Source organism: Pimephales promelas, chromosome 13 (assembly GCF_988280905.1).
Source record: "Pimephales promelas chromosome 13, fPimPro1.hap1.1, whole genome shotgun sequence".
Taxonomy (NCBI): Eukaryota; Metazoa; Chordata; class Actinopteri; order Cypriniformes; family Leuciscidae; genus Pimephales; species Pimephales promelas.
Window position 1 is genome coordinate 26,374,965 of NC_142781.1, and position 25,185 is coordinate 26,400,149.

The 25,185-nt window shown below is 36.8% G+C and overlaps 1 protein-coding gene across 1 annotated transcript; it reads left to right on the forward strand.

The window, feature by feature from the left end:
- The first annotated feature begins 408 nt into the window (after window positions 1-408).
- On the forward strand, window positions 409-25,141 carry vsnl1a (visinin-like 1a). The gene is made up of 4 exons (XM_039693161.2): window positions 409-754; window positions 5,642-5,808; window positions 21,689-21,904; window positions 23,461-25,141. The coding sequence occupies exons 2-4, from the start codon at window positions 5,647-5,649 to the stop codon at window positions 23,656-23,658; spliced, it is 576 nt and encodes a 191-aa protein (XP_039549095.1). The 5' UTR covers window positions 409-754; window positions 5,642-5,646; the 3' UTR covers window positions 23,659-25,141.
- Window positions 25,142-25,185: the final 44 nt, after the last annotated feature.

The following is a 25,185-nucleotide window of genomic DNA, read 5'->3' on the forward strand; positions in this document are numbered from 1 at the left end:
ACTTGACAAAAACACCTATACAACGAACTTTGTTTCGCTAATTTAGTAAAGGGTTATGTTTACGCAAAATCGAAAAGCTGCTTTGTTTGGAAATTGAACACTCTGTGACATTGCTTATTGACAGTCAGACAAAGCTTAATTTTAGTCCGCGAAATGTGACTGCCCTTTACATTTACAATTCACAGGCCTAATACGAATACGAATTAGTCCAGTCGACGTTTGTGTATTATTGTGTGATCATCATTTTTTAAAACAGACCCCACTGAAAGCCATTGTAATAAGTCACACATAGAATAATGAACAAAAATGCTAAAAAAAATAGAAACCACTAAGGAATGTGGGGATCACGAAGACTTTCACATCTACTAGCTGACTTGCTGATGCCATTTTCAATCATTGTTCTATTCGAGTTGGGTCAGAATTTGCGCGCGCGCACGCACACACACACACACACACACACACACGCACACACACACAGAGAGAGCAGTGAACAAACACGAGATGGGTTGGTGTGGTGATGAACACAGACCGTCGCTGGCTGTGCTCTATTGTATCTCTATAGCGTTAGCGTAGCGTCACATCACCTCGAGCGCTGCGCGTGGACTGTCCTCGCTGCAGTAATCGCTGCGCCTCTCCTTTCACCCCAAAGAAACCTCACCGCAGCTGACAGCAGATTAGTGAGCACTTATTGCGTTTACCTTTTACTGTCGCCCGAAGCAGGAATCGCCAGACATTCTTTTGGCTCTCCTTTACGGTAAGCCCATCTATGACTGTGTTTTCGCCGGAATAAGCAACCCTTAGAAAGTCGTTATGGATTGACGTGGCGATTGTTGAGCTGGCTCATTTAGGCTATCTGCAGCATTGCAATGCATTTATTCGTCACAGATAATGTAATGTGCATGGTTTATGATATTTCAGAACACTTTTGCATAACTCCTCACCCTGGTAAACCACTTTATTATGTTATAGCTAAGCTTTAGCAAAATGTATATGAATCAATGATTTCACAAATACCAAGAGCTAAAACAACTAAAGGACAGTAATAAAGTTGAGGTAAAAAATGTGAGCTTGCTATAACAAATAAACTGGACACTGGTTGACAATGGCCCCAGGTGTACATGTCTGAGACAGCTGTGTGTCATTGCTACCCTGTCATACTGGGCTCTGTGAGAAATGTCTGCACACATTGGTGAATGCATAACATTTTTCTCCTTGACAGTTTAAGAAAAACGCCAAAGCCAACCGAGCATTAAAATTAATTTTTAATGTCCTACGGGGCAGTTTATCCTTCATAATTGTCCTATACTATTTGTTCTAAAATATCTAGTTTTTGTTTTGTTATGATGGATTCCCATTGTCATGACTTAGTTAGATTCTATTTCATATTATGATAATGAAATTCCAACAAGATTACTTTAGGATTTTTGGACTATAGGGGATATCATAATACTGTGTTATTGCTGTTTTTATAGATCAGAAGAAAAAAAAAGACTTTCCTCACTACTAATACAGTTTCTTATACACTGCAGGATCAAGGGCGATATGAGCACAGTGACATGCATTTCCTATAATCAGCTACCCACAATCTTTCAGCCTCAAGGTGATTTTGCGAAATAATGAAAAAGTAAATGTTTGTTATATAATGCGTATTTCCAAATAAGCTGGATGTGCTAAATCACTTGGCTAGCTAAATTCACATGTGACATAATCTGTCAGGCTTGTGTGGATGTGAACACTGTTGTGATGAGTCGACTCATGGTTTAAAACGCCCTTTTGATCTCTGGACAGGGCTCAGTTTGCATAGTCATCATAACGCCTGCTAGTCAGTTCTTAGGTGACATGAATGCTTGTACAACATAACACAGGATCGTTGTGTTGATCATTCATGAAACAGCATTTTCTGTGGTACAAACAATGAGCTCAACATAGCACCATTTTAAATCAGAATATGGCGTGTGTTCTACCTCGTTTCTACTACTTTGAATATACACCACTGCTAGTCCGTGTGTACGCCAAAGATCAGTTTCATCAATCTGCATTACAGCAGTGTCGCGTAAAAAGGCAAAATCATTTTAAAAGATCGATTCAACCTGAGCGTTATAGTCACAGGGGACCGAGTATTCTCTCCGGTCTCCTGTTGCAGTAGAAATAGCACTGATGCAGCCTAAATGGAAAATGGAGTGGACTATTGCTTTGTAGAAAGACAGGCTCTTCGGTTCCTTTTATAGCCTGCAGTGACCAATTCGTTTCAACAGCATCAGTAGGGAGATCAGATCAGTGCTTCGTGTACAGATGGACCTTATTGTTCAGACTTACACTTCCCTTTTTTAATCCACCTAGAATGATGCAATGAGTCGCAATATCTCATTTTTGGATCTTATTATTATTTATACTGGGCAAGTTCAGTTCTAAAAGTTGAACTAGGTCTTGTAAAGCTTTTGGAACTGAAACAAGTCTTATACAACCCTGAAACAAGATTCTTATGCATTTGTTAGAGCACTCCTAAATATTATAGATATTATTTCTCTAGCTATTTTTAATCATTGCGCCAGAGTTTATTGAAAGTAACTTTAAATTCGGACAGTCTCTTTCAGTAGCTACTCCAAAGTCCGAACAAATTTTTTTGCATTTTACAGCGGGTGAATCTCTAGTTGTTTCTGGTGATTGTCATTTGAACCTTTCTGGATTTGCCATGAAATTAATAGGATAAATTATATTAAGTGCTGTGAGAAAAGGCTATAAATCTCCACACAATATAGCTTATACTAGCCGAGACTCCTTCTTTATGTGTACAGATGTGACGTAATGACGCAAAGACATGCCCAATCTCCCGCGGAAATCCACCAGTACCACTGGACTGCAGCTTTAATTGGCAGAAATAGTGTAAATCTTTGAATTGAGGAGAACAAACGTTTTTTGGAATTCCTGTTGACCAGTTATTGGATTATTTGAACCTTCAATTTTGCGGCTTGACGGAAATCATGTAAATCTTTGACAACGATGGGATCATCTTGAGGAGGATTGAACTAGGAACGATGCTGATTATCTAATTAGTTTGAAAACATAAATCACACTCACTAAGAGGGAACAAGCGGCACAAGGATGCATTATCGCTGCTGATTCATAGTCAGTTTCAGCAGGGCAGCTGTTTTTAGCACTCTTGAATCTGCTTTATGCTGTGCTTTTTCTCATGGGTGGATCCCTCATTAAGAATGGTATTCCCCAAGGAAACTGGGCTTCCAATGCACTCAGCAGATCAGGGTTACACTCCTGCCATTAAAAGCTCACAATCTGATGCTGTGCATTGGTTGGTGTTCTCATTTTCATCATGGATAAACTGTAGTTTTGTAGTATTTTCTAGAGAACAATCAAGATTTATGTCATTTACTCAGCCATTTGCGCGAAAATAAAATGCCGCTGTGTGGGAAACTAAATTAGCGCTCATTATCGTCAGCATCGCTGCTCGTTTGTCAGTCTCAGACTGAAAATGAATTTTAATGAACTTTGAAGTGCAATGTTCTCATCTAGTATTTACGTGAGCCTCGATGAGTGTGATGAGAGCTCATCTCTATGATTTAGCAGTGGTGAACAAATTAAACAGCGTCAGAATTACTCAGAATTTCATCCATAGCACTGCTGCCATGCTATGCTTCTGTCTATCTCCATCTGTCTCTCTGTTTTCATTGTATCCAATATTAATGTAGCAGAAGAAATCGGCTTTTTAGATTTGCCACAAAAAAAAAGAAAGAGGAAATGTCACATTGAAGCTTAGGAAGTGATGACCTTTTAATAATTATGCGAACGATGATTTAATTATCTCATTTCCCTGACAGTTACGCACACATCTAGCCATCAAGGGGGAAAAGGGCTTACATGCCTCTCTTACAAGCAAATGTGTGCAGAATAAAACACTATACATCTTCTAAAAATTATAATTAAAGGCTGAAATTGGATTTCAGTAACTCTTTAGTTTAGGGTCCAATTCTCACAATTTAGTTGCTTATTAGCATGGATAATATTAGGATACTGGCTGTTTAAAGCACATATTAATGCTGTATTCTGCTGACCATATTCTAACATCCCTTAATCCTGCCCGATACCTAAACTTACTTAACAACTACCTTATAAGTGGTAATTAGGAGTTTATTGAGGCAAAAGTTGTATAGTTAGTTGTTGACCCTAATCTGATAATGGATGCTCTCATCCTTAGTATTATGCACTGACTCAGTCTATTCTGGAACGTTTTCTAGGTTCTCTCTCACTTTCTCTAATGTGTTAAGAGTGTGAACACCTTCAAATTATGGAACATCGCCATGTTTTGACAAGATCTTTCAAGGAAAAAAATCTGTAACAAGCATTTTCTCTGGTGGCCTCAGACGTTTGGTCAGAGTGTTTATTTCATTGATCTAAGCCTACTTTAAAATAAATGTATTCAGCCAGCATGAAATTATATAATCCACAATGAATCACTCAAGCCATCGTTTTTATTCAACTGCACGGCTTGCTTAGTCTTATTTTAGCCTTGATATTAATTTTGAAATGAGTATTTCCACCCATGTACATTTAGTATATTAGTGTGTGTGCGCTTAGCAAAATGACTTAATATCCCATTCAATTTGTATAGTCCCTCTCATCTACCATTCCAGCCGGATCCGACTCTATTCCATGCCGTACGCGAGAGACCATGAATTTTCTTGGCAATGTTTTTCCGGGGTAGGTTGCCAGGTCTTTCCTCAACTCTACCCATTACATGGCTTTGGATTCTTACACATGCATTCACACCTACGGCTATTTTTGGCATGTACAATCCAACTAGAGCACCCGAAGGGAAACCCACGCTGACACAACATGCAAACTCCACACAGAAAGGACTCCTGGCTCAGCCGGGCCTTGAACCGGGGACCTTTTTGCTGTGACTGACAGTGAGCCACTGTGCCTCCCTAGTTTGTTGTCCTCATACTAATCCTGTGTTTTGACCCCCTTTTCGAACTGTGTTTTTTTTTAAGAATTACCCCAGTGTGCATGCCAAAGGCAACAATGGCAAGGAAAGACTTCATAGTATGTTTGAAATGAAGAAGAACCCTTGGGAGGATCCAGACTCACTTAGAAAAGACCACCTCTTATTGAAACCATTTTATGCTCCAATCTGTGAAACGTGCCTTTTAAGTTAGATTTTAATGGGGATTATTATTCTGAATTTTGTAAGGTTTTAAACATTCTCTCTTTCAATTTCAAATAAATGCTGTTATATTGGAATATATATTCATCACAAAATCCTGAAAACAGTACCACTGTACTACCCAAAACCAACATTGATATTAATAAGAAATGTTTCTAGAGCATCAAATAAGCATATTAGTATGATTTTTTTTAGGATCATGTGACTGCTGAAAATTCTGCTTTGCCATAACAGGAATAAGTTACATTTTAAAATATATTAAATTAGAAAACAATAATATATCTCACAGTATTGCTGTTTTTACTGTATTTGATTAAATAAATGCAGCCTTGGTGAGCATAAGAGACTTCTTTCATTTTATCAATCCCAAAGTGAGGGACTTTAATGGCCTGTAGTTTATTCAGGTAAAATTAATTACAGCCCAAAGTGAGATCACAGCTGTTTTTTTTCTGTTCCTTGCAGAAACCATGGGGAAACAGAACAGCAAGCTGACCCCTGAGGTAATGGAGGACCTGGTGAAGACCACAGAATTTAATGAACACGAACTCAAACAGTGGTACAAAGGCTTCCTGAAGGATTGCCCAACTGGCCGACTCAACCTGGATGAGTTCCAGCAGCTGTATGTTAAGGTAGAGACCCTAGTCGCTCCCTAGTTGCTCTGTGATACATTTCTCTATGTGCTGGCTTTTTGTTGGTCTTGTTCTAGGCTGAAGAGTCATTGAGAAGTGCATCAGATGCACCATGTGATTTACAAGCGAGTGGAAGAGCCCTCTGAGTCATTCAGTGGGGTAGTCTGATGTATAACTGGCACCAAACTCGATTCAGATCTCCTGGGGTACGCTAGCTGGCCATGGGTGGCTTATTTATGGCATGTCAAGCTCAAATAGTTGTTGTGGCATGTTTTGTAGTTTAGTCATTTAGATTTATGAGGTTATATATTTCAATTTCGACTTTTTTTCAAGGAAACATTTTGCTGCACATAACACAATGTCTGCTGAGTTTACGTACTGTACAACCTTGCAGCTCCAATTATAACATGATGACACTTCCTGCTGCTTAATATGAATATGAATTATGTAAAGACATTATGCAAGATCATTTACTTCATCTAGTAACAGCCAGAGTAAATAACCACAGGTCTCACGGCTCTTCTCAGAAACCACAATGCATCAAATTGGCTTAAAATGAAAAGAAAGAATGGAAACCTGCTGTAGGCCAAGCCTTTTAGTGATCAGGGATAGTGGTTTTCCGCACAAGGATATCAATAAGAGTTTTATTAAAATCCAAGGGAGAGGAAATGGATGACCTCGCTTTAGCAGGGCGCTGAGTTCCTGCGGACTGAGTGATTGTGTGTGTGTGTGTGTGTGTGTGTGTGTGTGTGGTAGGTTCAGGTATACCCTAAGTTATGGGGCACAATGTCCCCACAAAGATGGCAATCATTGTCCTTGTGGGCACATTTTTTGGTCCCCATGAAGAAAACAGCTTATAAATCATACAAAATCTTTTTATTTCATATAATTGCTGTTGGTTTGCAAATTCTATTCACCAAAAAATGCTGAAAACGTATCACAAAATTGTTAAGCAGCACAGCTGTTTTCAACATTGATGATAATAAGAAATGTTTCTTGAGCACCAAATCATCATATTTTAATAATTTCTAAAAGATCATGTGATTGCTGAAAATTCAGCTTTGCCATTACAGAAATAAATTACATTTTAAAGTATATTCAATTACAATTTTATTTTTTAGAAAACGTTGAAAGAGACTTCTTTCATCAGAATATTGTATTTTATCATTAAATATATATATATATATATATATATATATATATATAGTTACATACATGTATGTATATGTTGCTTATTGTTGTGTATTATTTAAATATTAATTTCTGAAATTTTATGTACATGGATTTATATGGATTATCAGCATGAACCTATAACTCTGGATGTTAGCTTGAAAATGTTTTCTGATATTTTATTTAGAATGAATACTACTTTCTGACAAGTGTTTTTCCTTACCACTCATTAGGTTTAAGGTATTTAAATGTTCTTTCTGTACTAAAATATATATATTTTTCTATAGATGTAGAGGCAATAATCTGAGCTCCTCGATATGGTATAGAGGCAATAATATGTGTCAAGAAATGAGCATGCTTTGTGTAGACCAAGCTTAGGACGTTGCTCGCATTTTCATTCGTTCTGTTTTTGAGGAAGCCATATGGTTGCTAAATTTAGCATCTTTTTTCAATGATTCCTTTTCAATAATAAAATTGTTGCCAGACTAGACTGGGGATGAGATCAGTCCTATGGAAAAAAAACGAACCATTCTATGAACTCACTCTGTTATCTGCAGACATTTGAGACAGTTAATATTCTTTCTTTGGGGTTTATGGAGTAGGTTGTGTCAGTCCAATTATTGCTAAGTAGTGCAGCCTAAACAAATAGATCATGTGCAGGACTGTGATGATGTGGTCATATCTATTGCTACCGGTGAAACTATTGAAAACATGCATCAAAGGTTGTCCCGATATAGGATTGACACAATATATGAACTTTTACTAAACAAACGTTATCCTTGTGCCTTTTGTCTTTATAAGACTCTGGAGTACTTGATTCTTATTGGTCAATAGTTGTATTGAGTGGTAAGAAGGAAGAACCAGTATGAGACATACAGAGCTGAATGAGAGGAAGCTCAATTGCAAATAATAATAATATATACACCAAAAAATACACATTAAAAAGTTTGAGGTCTGTAAAATTAATACTTAATAGTTTAATTAATTTAATAGTTACAATTTAGATGTAGTAGTAGACCTATTTTGATTTCAGAGATTTTATAATAATTCGATTATAGATAATTTATACATTATAGTAATAAATAAATTTAATCTTAACACGTCATTATTTCATATCCATATATTTTCTTATTCAGTAAGTACCTATGAAATAATGGGATAATGAGTCAACCAGTCATTATTAAAAAATAATCCATTTAAGGCTGATATAAGACCCCTCCTACTTGTTTAAGGGTTTATCGGTTGACGGTACAGTTACTGAGTTGGTACATTATTCCTTAAGTGTAACAAACAATGGAATGAACATGGAGTCATGAAAATGGCTGGCTGGCTATTTAAAGAGACAATATGCACAAAGCCCTCATTTCTATTAATAGCATTTTACTCAATACCTCAGTGGATATCTTTTCATACTAGTGCCACACTAACTACAGTACATGGGAAATGATTAACCTTGCGGCTAAACGCTGTGCATTGCCTCTGTGATTAATCTGCCAATAGTATCCAGAGGTGATGGCTGCACATGGTGTCAGTAGTGATCCCGTTTGCTGCAGTTTCAGATGTTAATACTACAACAGTGATGAGGTGCTGTGTAATGGACTTTAGGTTTGTTTTGTGCTAAATGAAGCTCTTGAATGGTGTGTGTTCAGATCTAATCTAAGCCAGTTGAAAAGATGAGATACACAGTGATGTGGGGTGGTTGTTTTGGATACCAACAATTTGACAGTAAATCTTTTGAATAGATGGGGGATGGGAGGACGCAAGGGACATTAGCTCTACCAGAGGATTCCAACGTGCTCCTGTTTGACACCAGTTTGTTACATCACCCGCCTAAGCAGACAGCTCAGACCTCGATCGTGTGGCCAAACGGAGGGCAGTGGTGGATCGAACATCGGCCCAGATCTGATCTCACATTTGCTGAAAGACAGGATGACGTCTGGTTTGCGGCCCAGGGGTCTCATTTATAAAACTGTGCGCAGGATCCTTACTAAAAGTGTACGTTCTTGCGTAGAAACGAGCGTATATGTTGGCGTAAGATTATGCTTGCACTCCTCTCACCGTCTGATTTATGAAGCTGTGCATACCTTTTTTAAGTTGCTTTATGGTTGTCTGTTAATTTTCCCTTTCCATAGATTAAACACATGAAAACAAACACCGTCTGAGACAGCAGGCACATCCTTGAAGTTGACTCCAATTGTAGTCACTATCAGCAGATTTGATAAAATTAGTGAATGATCTTGTACACTTTTATTTTCCCATGCTGAGCATGAAAAAACATGCATTGGCTTTCTGAACCTTGTTTTATATGTACAAATTGACCAGAAAGATCAAAGCAGGCTTTGGGAGTTTCTAGTGTTTCATTTATAACACAATAAATGAAGACATCACTTTAAATAGGATGTTACTTTATCTGTCATGGGAATTTTCCATTCCTCCTTGTGATTAATTAGATTATCTGTCAAATATACCCCATACTGTGTACAGATCATTCATTCATGAGATCAAGGCTAACACATCAGAACAAGAGGACATTTTGCTTTTTTTTTTGACTGATTCATTGTTTTTACTGCAAAATTCAGATGAAACCATCCAAAAGGATCCTAATATGTCACAGTTGAGATTTGGCAGGTGAGGCTGAACAGCAGTTCATGTGTATTTAAGGACAGTAGCAGACGGGTTAAATCATTCCTTGTGTCGAGATGCAGTAATGAATGACCTACGTACTCTGGATTTATTGAAGTATCCATTTTGTCTAATGATAGCTTTGTGGAGAAGATGGAGGATCTTGGTGTCACACAAGGTTGTCTTTGTGAAGGAGACAAATTTCCTTTCTGCGATCAATAGGACGCCATCTTATTCCCCAGCCGCTGATCTTGTAAGATGACCTATCCGAGATAACAAGCCTTATAGTATGAAATTCTTGAATCATTATCACAAATCCTTGTTTTTGATAAGACAGTCTATCAGTCTATCAATTTATTCACATGTATTTAATAATAATAATAATAATGAATTTTTTCAAACTATTTAAGTATTTTGGAATTACACTATCAAAACAACATTTGTTAGTCTCACAAAGCAGTGTATGACTCACACATGAATAAGCAATCATAAGCTTTAATGTTAGTGGATTGGTTTTTGCTTTATTTTAGATAATGACTGTACTTAAAGGACAAGTTCGGTATTTTACACTTAAATCCCTGTTTTGTTTTTTTTTTTTTTTCAGATGAAATAGAACGGTTAAGATTGAAATTTGGAACTCACCAAGTGGTCTGACTCTGGGGTGTTCACTGATATGCTCACACAAAAAAAAATCGCTGGAAAAGATGCTTTCCAACAGGTTTTTACAAAACTACGATGTTCATATCAGTGAACATCCCAGACCACTCTGTGAGTTTCACGTCTTTGTAAACTAAAGTTTAATTCGTTTTAGGAAGGATTTTTCCAGTGCACCTATGCAACCATTGTGGTGTTGGGGGGTGCAACCACAGAAACCGAAAATTCTCGGGCCAGCAGCATGTGTCCAAATTTCAATCTTAACCATTCTATTTCATCAGAAACGATCTTAAAACAGAGCTTTAAGTGTAAGATACCGAACTTGTCTTTTAATTCAATATCAAGAAAGTGATGCTTTTGAGTCATTGGCTGCATCCGAAAACTTAGGCAACTGACTTGTTGCCTCATTGCCCTATTGTCTGCACACAAAGGTTCCTCACGATTTTGGACAGACCTCTGAGGCAGCGTAATGGTGTAATGATCAACACTACAGCAAAATAGATCAAGCTTTAGTGATAACTAAGCAAATATTCCATTATTTTGATAGTAATTTCCCGCTAGAAATTACATCAGAATTGGAAAACATTGGGCAACAACTTACTTTTACATTACAAACTGACCACCAATCGCAACTTTCAGACAGCATCTTTTTTTTTTTTGTTACAGAATGGGAAGCACATGATTGTGAGATATCGAAGGCAGCGAAGGATACATATGCTGCCTTCAAAAATCTATCAGATGAAGGTATCTCAGGAGACGTGAAGTGAAGCTAACATTGGATTTGAATGTCAGGATGCTAAAACCAATGTTTTGATGGCTCCACACTATAAACAGCTTCATTTGGAACTGGGAGTGTTCTAGTTTGGTTGTGTTTTGCCTGAGGTGTGCTATGAAAAAAATCTAATTTATGACCTATTATGGGTATTTTATTTTATTTTTAGGGAATGGTCTGGGACAAGCAAACACATTGCATCTATTTGAGGGCTTGCATATATGTTTGTATGTACCACAGCCTTGCCCCATGTGACTTCCTGTGACATGCGAGGGCAGGGTAGAAAATGCTCTGATGGGTCTCTTGATTAGCTGTGGCTCTAGCCGTTGTTTCTCTTCCCAATGTCACCTCAAGGTCTCCCGCCAGCAGAGAACTGTGCTTGCCTCTGATCTATGGTCAATCGGGACGGGTATGTGTTATACATCATTCAGAGGAGGGCTTTTGGTTAGCCGGACACTTAAAAAGGGGGCTTGATTCCTATTTTATTTTATCCGACATATTCACCTGGGCTTAAATGCCTTGCTTAGGGGCACAGTGGCTCTCTCCAGTTCAAAGGTCACTCCCACTGGGGTCAGAATGTACAACCTTTCGATTACCAGCCCAGACCCTTAACCACTCCACCATAAATATACATTAGGGGTACAAAAGTAAATTGTGACAATATGTATCATGTATAATTCACCAAAAATTAACGTTTAAAGTTACATTTTTGCATCAGATACGGTAGTGGCACATCAAATATGATAAACCCAGAAGGTCACACATTTGAGCTTCCATGTTTGTTAAATATTATTAATAATTTAAAAATAAAATAGATTTATATTATATATATATTATAAAATAGATAAAATAATTAAAACATTTTTAAATGTATGTGCATGCATATATGCCTAAAATAATTCTTGATTTTTAGCTAAGCAAATTATTAATTTATTAATTATTTCTGTTCTGGCGTCACCATTGCATTGTGCTTAGGGGAGAAGGACCCAAACCTATTCAAGTACATGTAATACCACATTTAACATTTTAAAGGGTTAGTTCACCCCAAAATGAAAATTAAGTCAGTAATTACTCACCCCCATGCTGTACCAACCCCGTAAGACCTTCGTTCATCTTCGGAACACAAATAAAGATATTTTTGATTGAATCTGAGAGCTAGATCAGTCCTACATATGATGCCTAAGGGACTGGCTCTTGACGGCCCATAAAGTCATTAAAGAAAAGGTTTAAATATTCGATGTGCCTACAGCGGCTCAATTATAAGTTTATCAAGCGACGAAACTACTTTTTGTGCGAAAAAAAACATAAATAACGACTTAATTCGACTATTCTATTACTTCCTTATGGGCGCATGCGCGAGAACTGAGACGAGGACGTTCTTCTCCTTCGACTACTTTTTGTTACCGGCTGCTCACCGCTTAGGAGTATTACCGCCCCCTACAGTATAAGATGATGATCCATATATAAGGCGCTCCGGATTATAAGGAACACTGTCGTTTTTTTTTTAGAAGATTAAAGGCTTTTAAGTGCACCTTGTAGTGTGGAAAATACGCTAATTGAAAAGCGTATGTACAGCGCGCATCTTCCTCTGCTTGTAAACAGAAAGTTTTGCGGTTCCAGCTATATCAGCACATCATCTTATACGGTAAGGGGCGGTAATACTCCTAAGCGGAGCAGCCGGTAACAAAAAGTAGTCGAAGGAGAAGAACGTCCTCGTCTCAGTTCTCGCGCATGCGCCCATAAGGAAGTAATAGAATAGTCGAATTAAGTCGTTATTTATGTTTTTTTCGCACAAAAAGTATTCTCGCCGCTTGATAAACTTATAATTGAGCTGCTGTAGGCACATGGAATATTTAAACCTTTTCTTTAATGACTTTATGGGCCGTCAAGAGCCAGTCCCTTAGGCAGTCTATGTAGGACTGATCCAGCTCTCAGATTCAATCAAAAATATCTTTATTTGTGTTCCGAAGATGAACGAAGGTCTTACGGGGTTGGTACAGCATGGGGGTGAGTAATTAATGACTTAATTTTCATTTTGGGGTGAACTAACCCTTTAATGAATGGTACTTTTTATTAACTGTTTATCATATGTCTTTGATTTTATTTTGGCTTGGTTTAAAGTATCGTGAGATCAGTATTGTGTATTGAACCAAATCATTGGACTATTGTTACACCCCTAATAAACAGTCTTCTCAATGTAAAAGCAGGGACAACTCAAATAGTATTAGCAGTTTGAATTTGCCTGATTGCTTTCTTATGAATGTTCATTAAAGCCAAACTGTTGTGGGCTATGTGGGCCATTGATTCAACTCTTATTACAAATGCCAACCTTATTGAGTCCTCAGTTTTAAATTAAGTTTAATTGCACTGAAAAGAAAAGCAGTTCTCTGAAATTTCAGCAAATCTGTCATTCCCAGAAAATTAAGGAAATTGCATTGCTGCAGCACTGCATCCTTAGTGGCCTTTAAATCAACCCTGACCGTTCATGGAAATAAATAAATGGTTTGTTTTTTCTTTCCATTCAGAATCTGATACGAAGTGAACGGTTAGGAATACAAAGTGTTTACATAATGCTATTTGGGGCTGTTGTAGTAATGGAAGGGTTTTGTCAGCCAAGCTCAATTATCCCTTGGGCACATTGCCCATATAATTCAATCAGTAGTGGCGAGGGGAGGGTGATTATCCATGACCCGTGTTAGTGAAGTCAGCTCTGTTTGTGGCGCTAACCCTCCTTAGGACATTACCTTAACCCAGTCCTGCTCCTTTGAGACCTTATTATCTTGTTGAAACGCATTGCACTTAAGAGGCCTAAGGGCTATAGCCGGTTTCATACACTGTATCATACAAATGGGAAGAATGTATTTGAGAGGTTAGTTTGGACTGGCTACAGCAAGAAGACTGTATACAGTAATCAAATGTTGTAGCTTGCAAAACTCACTGATAACGATTGATTTTGTAGTGATTTTTTAATCTTTTGCGTCTGAAAGTAAAGCAAAACCGCTGAGCAAAAGGTTGGTTTTTTTACTACAACTGTTTTGTCATTTGGTGCGTTTTCTTTCTGTACTATTGATGCTGTAAAAAAAGGTTAGGGGAAAAGCAGTGACATTTTTCAGCAAGGACACCTTAAATTGGTCAAAATTGACATCATAAAATTTCTATTTCAAATAAATGGGGTTCTTTTGATCTTTTCATTGAAGAAGCCTAAAATAAGTATCCACGTAAATTTTAAGCAGCACAGCTGTTTTAAAGATTGATAATAAGAAGAAATGTTTCTTGAGAACCAAATCAGCATATTAGAATGATTCATTGCACTCTGTCTAACTGCCAGTCTAATTATTCGGGGCTTCCTTAAGACTAGTCGTTCAGGCAAGCCAATATTGATTTCTTTGGATGACAGTGGATCTTTTGGCCATCGACAATGCTATTCTCATGGTTGTACCACTTGCACACATCAAGCTCACTAGTAACGACAGTGCAGCTGCAACAAACTGAGAAAATCTAGATCTGTAATGTGATATGGCATGACTTCATGACATTGCAAACATGTCTTTGAGAACCAAATTGAAAACTTTATAGACTGCAAAGAAAAAAAAAGTCATTTTAGAAGAAATGCAAACTGTTTATTTGATATTTTGCATGAAATATCCCTTTTTTTAATTATTTCCTGGAAATGGCTAATTCAACATTTATTGCCAAAGCATGTCATTACTACTCATAACATATGATATACAGTTGATCTGAAGAGCTCGAATTTGTTTTGTTTTTTATAGCTCCAACTCAAGTGTAAAAGCAGCCCAAACCCAGAACAACATGCCACCATCAGTTTACATAATGCATGTCTGAGCTTAGCGATGCTCATTATCATGCTCATTTAAATGTAGTACAGATGGTGCACTGTCTTTTGCTGAATCAGAGAGTTCTTCAATTTCACAGATTTTCTCCACCGGAGGATGACATTATGTCGTTGTGGCATTCACCTTCTGAATGCTTTCCTTGGCCTGTCATGAAGTAACTTGTGTATGTTGGGAGGAAAGGCAAGGTTGCATAAATTATAGGACATTGTTTATTCATGATTCATGCACTTGTAGAGAAGCACTTTGCTGTAAAGGAAGAAAAAGGCTTTTAAAATGTTCTTGTATAAGGAGGATGAGAACCAATGATGTGTAATTCATTTTCTTGATACATTTTTGTGCAATATTCTGTGACAAAATGGATCATTTTTCAAATTAAAAATCCTAAAAGGATAAGTGTGTTATTTTTTGTTAAAAAGGTAGGCTACGTTTTTGTTTTAGTTATTTAATTTTTTTTTTTTTAGTAAAGACAGAACTTTTTAGTGTGCTGCTGTTATCACTGTAATGTTTCATGATTTTCTTTTTTTTCTCTTTCTAATTTGTGTATTGACTGACAACAATAAATAAGCCATTCTTAAGCTGACTTTGTCCTGAAGAAAACACTGGTGCTTTCAAAACGTTACGGCCTGACATGACGCGATGACATGATAAGTGACATGGGTTTGGACCTGGACTACTAGTTAATTCAATTGTTAACTAAAACTATTAACAGTACAAATACATATGCAGTAAGGTCAGCCGCAAAAATAATCCCGTCTACGCTTTTTTAGCGCTATTTTTTCACTGTGTGTCTTAGTAGATCCTGACAGTAGTTTGTTATGCGGCGAAAGAGGGTTTGCGCTGACGCAAGCTGTTAATAGATCTGGCCTACAGCGTTTTTTTTTATTTAAAGTCGGCATGAAATCAAATTTGACAAATCTTATTTTTATATCTAACATTGTAGTGTTTATTATAAATGATTTGTCTGTGCACTTCATTATTTTTTAAAAATTCATGTACCCTTATAATCTTTAATCAAATACATTACACTTCCCTCCCCCATCGAAACGACCTCTCGTCTATTTCGGTCACGTGGAATGGCGAAAGGGTGCGGCCAGATCCGATGAGGGTGCGGCTATCGGTGCACCGCCTCTCAGAGAATCGCATTCAAATCTGCCTGCATTTTATATGCAACGCCCAACCTCCAATGATCCAATCAATTCCCGAAGGACGAAATCCGAAGATTTTTTTTTCTAATTTCAGAACCCGTTTCACTCGGATATACGTCACAAAAAGGAAAAAATGACAATCTCAACTTCTGTTTTATGCCGACTTTAAAGGGTTTTGGTGGTTATCATGGCAATGTTACCCTCTGCTGGTACATGCCTTAATTACACAACTTGGAAAAAAAGCATTTCAAAATTAGATTAGCATTCTGATTAAATACAATTTTGCAAGCAACATATCATCAATATTTCATTAGTAGATGTTTTACCAGTATCTAATTCCTGTTTATAGGGCTCAAATATCTGACTTATAGTGACTATCTCAAGATGGTTCCTAGCAAAGGGTTTGAGACAGTGCACATTGCAGGTATCTATGAAATGTATTCTGATGAAGAATTAATCAGTTTAAATAAATAGAAGAACTCATTGGTTATCCTGAAGTCTTCAAAATGAGTGCTGTCACTATCTTACAGCTGTTTCTCATAGTAGGCGTCTGATTATGTTGACCCGTGTTTAGGTACTGTATGTGTGTTTTGTTTGAGATATGGCAGTCTTCCAGCAGAGGCATTACCATCCACCCAGTTAGTATTATCACCACTGAGGTCAGACCTGCTGTAGAAGCCACTTCATTTGAACTGCACAGTGAGCCCTCAACAGCTGTCTCTCCGTTGCTCACTGTGGAGGTTTATATGTGTGATGACAGTGATGGCAGCTGGCATGGTGACTTAGATGTAGTAGGAATGTGCTTTTGATGTATGTCTGATGGCAAGCAGGAGAATCTGAATCTGTATTTCTTGCTGAGAACATTTATACCCTGTTGTGCTGTCTTCTGGTCCTGTAACTCAGAGTGTAGCAATCCCACGCTCACGGGGAACACACTGATAAAGTCAAGAGAAGAGTCATGATGGGTGAAGTAGTCAGTTAGTGAGGTTGATTAGACAAAGATATTAAAATAGAAAGCTTTTAATACCGATAAGTCGTTAATTGTTTGTTGTTTTTATGACCGACAATCAATAAATGGTAGATAATAGAATTGATACAATTAAAAATAAAGAAAAAATAATAAACAATTTATATTTGTGTGTGTGTATATGTGTATACTGTATAAGTGTGTATATGTACTGTATATACTGTTGTATAGTAATTATAGACTGTAAAAAAATATTGTTGGTTTAACTTATAAAAGTAAGTAACCTGGTTGCCTTAATTTTAAGTTCATGGAAAAAGTGAGTTAATACAATGAAGGAGAATGATTTAATCATCAGAAACTCAAAATTATATGTTATCTGAACTAAATAAATTATTTAAGTTGATTTGAAAAAAGAAAAAATGTTGTGATTGCTAATTACGAAAAGATTTTTTTTACAGTGTACAATAAAAATATAGGCTACTTAAAAAGACAAATTCAATATCATTGAATATATGAGATTTCTTTAGTCAAAAAGTTTAAACGGGTTTTGATTATATATATATATATATATATATATATATATATATAATTTTTAATGTTTAAAAAAAAAATCCTGATTGTTTTATAAAAGCCTTTGTCAAATATAGTTTATTAGACAAAAGAAACATGAGTATTGCTTCATTCATTCCACTGTTGTTTGCACCATCCTGGATGTTCAGGCATTATATTTCGCTGTGCACATTTAATAGGTTCAGTTACTCTGATATCCTATGCTGCCCCTTGAGGAAATCCATGACTTTAACACCGTTAAATGGCCTGCATTAGGAGCAGCGTGACAGGGATGGTGTAAACTGTCTCAGACGTGGCTAAGGTTGGCATCAGTTTGTGCTCTGATTACACAGGCTTTTAGTGGCTGGACCCTCCAGGCCGTTTCTGTGGTCGTGCAGTTTACCTCACACCCTTCATCAATGTAATTCAACAGCTGTGTAAAGGCAGGCTGTCTCTCTCACCCTTGTATTCTCACCAGGAGTCTTTCTCACCTTCTCGCTCATTTATATTTATTTAGTTAGCACATCCATTTATCCAAAGCGACTCCCAATTTATTTCTACAGAGACAGTCAACCTGGGGAAGTTTGGGGTTAATTGTTTTACTGGGCTTGCTTATCTTGGACACTTAACATTCAACAATATTATTGATCTGACTGTACTGACACTGTTGTATGAGAACTGAACTATCATTTTTTGCAGAACTGCTTTATAGATGAATGAACTAATTTGATAATTGATGATCTTCACAACGGAACTGAATCACACTATCAGCTGAACAGTTGCAGTGCAGAAATGTTTCATTTTCCTGTTATCACAGTAAAGCTGCTTTGAAACAATCTGTACTGTAAAAAAAATGGTCTCACTGTAGTTTTTTTTTTTTTTTTTAAAAAGGTCCTTCAGAGTTTTAAATTATGCATATGTATCCATACATTAAAGGTTAGTTTTCCCAAATATGAAGATTTGATCATCAATGATGCCATTCTAACCCCATAATTAATTATTTGGATGTTGGAACATTTCTGAGCTGTTGTGTTCTGGACAGCAAAAGTAGATTCTCTAACTCAAAGTGTTCTCTAAAGATCCTAAGTTTGGGTTGGTATGATTTTTTAATTTTCTTATCCTCACCAAGGCAGCATTTATGTGATCAAAAATACAGGAAAAAATGTGAAATGTTATTACAATTTAAAATAACTTGTCTATTTTCATAAATTTTACAATGTAATGTATTGCAACTCCTGTGCATGGCTTAATTTTTTACCATCCTTTAGTCTAGTCTTCAGAATCACATGATTCTTCAGAAACAGAAATCATTTTAATATGTTGATTTGGTGGAACATGTCCTAATATTAACAATACAAATAGTCAAACAGCTGTCTTTTGTACACTTTTTATCAACTTAAAGCACCCTTTTTGAAATAAAAATATTAATTTCTTACACAAAAGTCTTACTGTTCTCAAACTTTTAAATATGTGATTAATACACACAAATTGTATTTTTCTTTTTGGTCCATTTTGGATCTTGGCAACTAAAACACCATCCACTTTTCTTATTTGGAAAGAAAGCAGATCAGACAACCTGTTGAAAATGTATTTTTGTTTTACACAAGAAATAAAATAATACAGGCAAGGACATTAGAGCGAGTAAATAATGGCATAATATGTCATTTTAGTTTCCTTTAACACAACCAATCTACTGTAAAACACAAATAAGCTGGTGTGTTATTCTGCATTGTCTTGAATATAGCAAATGATCTCCTTTATGTACTCATCAGAGAATAACAGATACTTGGATCTGGATCAGGTGGCATTCGCATGAGATAACAAAACACATCATCTGATAGATCTTATATGCATGCGGAGATCTATTTCTACATTCGGATTGCGCTTGGATCCAAAACAAAGTGAAAAGAAGAATATTAATGTGATATATAATTCGAGAATTTCACACAGCCTTGCCCTAGATAGTTATATAAAAAACGCTCTTTTACATAACAAAACATTTCATAACCTGCCAGATTCGCACGGAAATACGCATGTAGGGGGTCGCACAGCCCAGTAGCAGCTCTCCACTTCTTCATGACTTGCACTTTGTTTGTTTTCTTTTGCTCTCCTCTACTTTGGTGAAGGGCAAGGCCATATGGAGCAGAAGGGCCAGCCCCATGAGAGAATCATTTTGCATGTGTGCAGGGTACATCACAGTGTGCATTACTTCCTGTCTCAGCTCTCTCTTCTCCACACAGTGCCAGTCTGGCAGGGGCTTATGACCAGACCTGTACTTTCCCAGAGGGCTTTTGCTTTCTCGAGGAGTTAGACACTGTAAACTCTTTGATATATGTGAGCATGCTTCATCTTCACAGTGTGACGCTGTGTTGAATCGCTTGATTTTTTTTTCTTTCTTTCTGATGAAATCAAAGACCACTGCGGTTTGTGTGTTGGTGTCTTGTTGTGTTCAAGTATATGTGCAGTGAAGTGTATCAGATACATTGTATCGCATGCTAATATTTTAGTTTGGGTTGCACTGCAAAAAATAGTTTACTTTTGGTCAGTTTTTTATTTATATTTTCATAAAGACATTATTTAGTGTTGGCTGTTTATTAAGCCATTTTCCTCATGAGGACCATCGGCAGCTCCCCACAATGTAGGCAATTTCAAGTTTAGCTGTTGAGGGCACATTTGGTGCACAATCACACACACTTTTCTCCCGTTTGCTGCAAACTATGAGAATCTCATTTCCCAGTCTTTGAGCATGGCATCTGTTCCTAAGTGCTCAGAATTTTTTATTAGCTTAGTTCAGCCCTGCCATCACACTCCAGCGATTGCATCGTTTAATATTTAGCAGGCAAATAACTCAAATGTGAGGTTAGGTAACGTTTAAAAACATTTACACATGGCTTCTCAAATATGGAGTGATACACTAGCAATTCTCACCTATTGCATTTGCTCAAAAAAGACCATAATGTATTTTTGCATTTCCATTTCAGGTTAGAAAACATCATATATTTGTTGTCAGTGGTGTCTATAAATCTTCACTTTATATGAATGTCTGCATCGTGGCGCCAGCATGAAAACACTTTATCTCCCCCTGTCGCTCATTAGATTGGAAATCAGTGGTGTTTTGGGCACTGTAGGTGACAAATAGTGCTTTGGCTGGGACTGCATTGGGAATGGGTGAATGTAATTTTTGCCCTCAGTCACTGAGAGGGTAACAACATTAGAAAGGGAATGGTGCTCTTCTTCAAAGAGGAGCCGTGTGCTGCTTTTGTACCGACTGCACAGCTCACGTTTGCATTGCAGGCCTCTTCTGCAATGAGGCAGGCACTGCGCTGGGCATTGATGGCCTTAGTTAACACACATACTGTACACACACTCATCCACTTAGCACTAGGATCTCCTGCATACATTGTGCTATCTGTGAAGTTCCTGTTGTTTCAGCTTGATGCAACAAAATGACAGTTGAAGCACTAAAATGAAGCAGTTTTTTAATAGGAGAAAATATTATATGAGCATTTCCTACCAACAGAAATAACAGTAGTGAGGTCATTCCTGTGATTCAGTATCTTTTCAACTCTGCTGCTTTTAAAAAATGTATTTACTTCTATAATTAAAGGATGTAAGCTACCGTTCAAAAATGTGGGACGAAAGGATCTTTTAATGTTTTTGAAAGAAGTATCTTATGCTCACCAAGGCTGGATTTATTTGGTCGAAAATACAGAAAAAGTAAAATAAAGTAATTTTATCCAGTTTAAAATAACTGTTTTCTATTTGAATATATTTTTTAAAATGCAATTTCAGCGATGACGAAGCTGAATGTTGCATGATCCTTCAGAAATCATTCTAAAATGCTGATTTTGTGCTCCAGAAACATTTGTTTATTATATTATCAATGTTGAAAACAGTTTCTGTGGATAAAATATTAGACTTTCAGGAATCTGCTTTGCTCGGGTTCAGGCACTTTGAGAGTTAGAATTGAGAGTTATCTTACTTAAGGGGTTGCTTAAAATGATTGATTTTAATCTTTTGGCATTTTTAAAAAGACTATCAAGATAGAAAGTGAATTTTAGGACAGAAACAAACATAGACTTAGATGACCAATCAAAAGAATATTGATTATACACTGATTAATTGTATTGTCTTTCCTCTTTTGTAGTTTTTTCCTTATGGTGATGCCTCAAAGTTTGCTCAGCACGCTTTCAGGACCTTCGACAAGAATGGAGACGGCACCATCGACTTCAGGGAGTTCATCTGTGCCCTGTCCATCACATCACGAGGCACCTTCGAACAGAAACTCAACTGGGCCTTTAACATGTACGACCTGGATGGAGACGGCAAAATCACACGAGTTGAGATGCTTGAGATCATTGAGGTACTCCATTCAGTCTGTTTTTCTGTTTACTTGCGTAATGAAAGATAATCAAAACTAAATAAAAATTTAAGCCACATAAGAAAAGCTGTTTTACTTTATATCAGTGATTGCCAAGGCCCCAACTGTCCTCAACATTTTTCAAGGCTACAGTTTTCTGTCTTCTACAAAAACAGTCTACAGTGGTCATGCTTTACTCTTGCTTTTTTTTTTTTTTTTTAAATATGTTGTACTCACGATTTCTATCAAATTAAATATTTAAGAGCTTGGCATAACTAGAAAAATGTATATTCTTTATAAAAATGTATTAAAATATTTAGATAATTTACATGATTTTTCCAAGCCTAGAAATGGACCATGAGAATGGATTTCACATTTTTAAAATTAGGCTACATCATATATCCAGGTTTTTCAAGACTGTGGGAATCTTGGTCATTCAAAGAAAAAAAAAAGAAGCTGAGGGGGTTATTTCAAATAAATGTCTTGATTTTAATGTCTTGATTCGGTACATTTTAATGCTCATATTGTCTTAGAAACCATTGTTCTATGTCAATTTATTCCAAGCTCTGAAATATAATTGCAGATGTACGCAATATCGGCCACCATATCGGTATTTAAATTTTTAATGCTATCGATATCTGCCCGATAAGAAAATGTGGCCAATATATTAAAGCCGATCAGTAATGGATTATGTCCATCAGCTGAGACACTTCAGATGTGCACTGTTCGCATGATGGTTTTAAATTCTTGAAATATAATTGGAATCACTTCAAAAAATAAAAATACATTTAAGTGCAACATGTGCAATGCAAGTATGTAATATAGACTACATAGAATTATAATGAGAACATTTGAGTTGTGTGCTTGGGGCATGGCTTTTAGGTGGTGAGACTTTTGTATTTGTAATCAGGCTCTAAAAAATTATTTAAAAATTCGGATTTAGGTTTTTCGGCTAATATTTTCATATTTCATATTTTTTAGGGTAGAAATTGTAGGTAAAATATTTCTTAAATTCTTATCCTTAATTCTTATACCAAAAAAATCATAAACAACTGGAAAATACATGGGGCATTCAAATATTGTTGTGGACAATGAGGAGCCTAATAGGAACTCTCTTGAGTAGGTTCTTATTTTGAATAAACCACAATTCTGTTCTATATAGTATAAATGTGTGTTGTATGAATGTAATCTGGACGTAACTATATTCGCCACGTTGTCATTATCATGTGACCTACCAGTGTCAGTTGCGTCGCTTCACTGCCATTCACAAATCCTCTCCCGTTGTCTAGTAAAATGTCCATCGAATCTCAGCGTACTTTTTGCCAACTCTTTTATGAGTACTGTGAAATCAGACACACTTCCTTTGTCTCACTGTTTTCCACCTACTTATGTGATTTCGGATGCAGCTTAGGAGTCTAAATGTTTGAGGACCACTGTTCTGTGGAGTGAGTCGCCCCCTCATGGTCAGAGAGAGAGAGAGTGGACAGGAAATGGAGGGGGACTGACTCGGACTTTCCAAAAGATTTAAATCTAAATTGTTCTGCTTTTCTCATTTCAAGGCAATCTATAAGATGGTGGGGACTGTTATCATGATGAAGATGAACGAGGACGGCCTGACGCCCGAGCAACGGGTCGACAAAATCTTCAGTAAGATGGATAAGAACAACGACGACCAGATCTCATTGGAAGAGTTTAAAGAAGCAGCAAAGGGTGACCCCTCCATTGTATTACTGCTGCAGTGCGACCTGCAAAAATGAGCGTCTCGGAAAAGAGCCAGACTGCACAAATGATTAATGTTCCATTCAGTTTGCAGCTATTTCCACTGATAAAAAAAGTTGCTTGGACTACCTTTCAATGAATCCGCTTCCTGTGTTTGAAACACTTGTGTGCATGAGAATGTTCTTTGCTAATGAATTTCACATACGCACGCACACAAACACCTTTGCACACACAAATACTCTCACACACATACAATGCAAACGGATACGCATACAGACCTAAATAGAATTATATGAATATTAATATACATACATAGTAAGTTGTCGAAATGAACTGCCAATATGTGAAGAGTGTGCAAAGTACCTTCTGAATCCACTGGAGCTTGCGCATCATTGATGTGCTGTATTAAATCAAGCTACTATTTATTGTACCGATGCTAGCTATGTGTACTATATACTGCGTAATGTCAACCGAACTGATTTTTATGGTAATCGTAACTATTACGGATTTACCCACTCGTCTGGATGGACAAAAAGATAAGCTCATGTCCATCAAACTTTTCCCTTCAAATGTGCTTGTACTGTTGGTGAATATAAATGTAGTTTCTTTGCATGCCATTAGGTTTGCCTTAAGAATACTTCCCTCATTTGCATCCTGCATAAAGAATGATAACAAGCCTTACTTAAAAGAATAACAGCAGTAGAATTAGATGGATAATTCATTGGTTTTGCAAAGATCTTCAAATGTGGTGCACTAGACATGTATTTGTGATGCATTTATGGGAAAATGCTAGTATACTACACCTTCTATGTACATCACATGTTAGGGGGGTTACATGTGGCCGAATGTGATCGGTGAGAACAATTCCACCACGGAGACCAAGCATTCATTCTCATGGTGGAAATATTATGCCATGAAAAATATCCCCATATTAAACCTACAAGCTGTGCATTTTCTGAATGCACTTTAGAATGTGATCAAATGAAATAAATTGCATATCAGTGTGCAGATTAATGTGGGGTACAGGCATGGAATGAATTTGTGAAGATCGTTTTTGAGTTGTATCATTAGGTTTAAAGATGATTTTGCCTCAAACATGTATCTGTTGGAACTCCCCACTCATTCTTGACAGCTGAAATTGTCCAAGACTGTATTTGATCATACTTTTTACACGCTGGGAGAACTCGTAACTGAGGGTTTTAAAGGTCAACCCTAATGTTATTACTTTTTAAATCCAAGCATTTGCACCAACTGCACATTTTGAGCACTGACTCTATTTCTTAATACGCACATTTCTGTGCTCCATTTGAAAGTACATTCTGCCAGTGTCAAGAGCTTTACACAAGCATAACCTTTGTCATTGTAATGTTTACCTACGTAGGCACCGCACCAAATTCATGCAATGGCAAACTTTTCCAATTTAAAAGTTATTTTGTACATGTAGCATGTATTGTGCCCCTGACGCCATGGCTGCACTAACTCCTTGTGTTGTGGTTTAAACTAATAAAAGAGTATATGGGATATTTTCTCAATGTCTGGGTTTGATTTGAAAGGAGTTTGGTTGT

What these genes read in the sequence shown, in the direction of transcription:
- vsnl1a (XM_039693161.2), top strand. Translation starts at nt 5,647, where the DNA reads ATGGGGAAACAGAACAGCAAGCTGACCCCTGAGGTAATGGAGGACCTG. An exon ending in TCCAGCAGCTGTATGTTAAG is followed by an intron (nt 5,809 to 21,688) that starts GTAGAGACCCTA and finishes CCTCTTTTGTAG; the next exon opens with TTTTTTCCTTATGGTGATGC. An exon ending in AGATGCTTGAGATCATTGAG is followed by an intron (nt 21,905 to 23,460) that starts GTACTCCATTCA and finishes TCTCATTTCAAG; the next exon opens with GCAATCTATAAGATGGTGGG.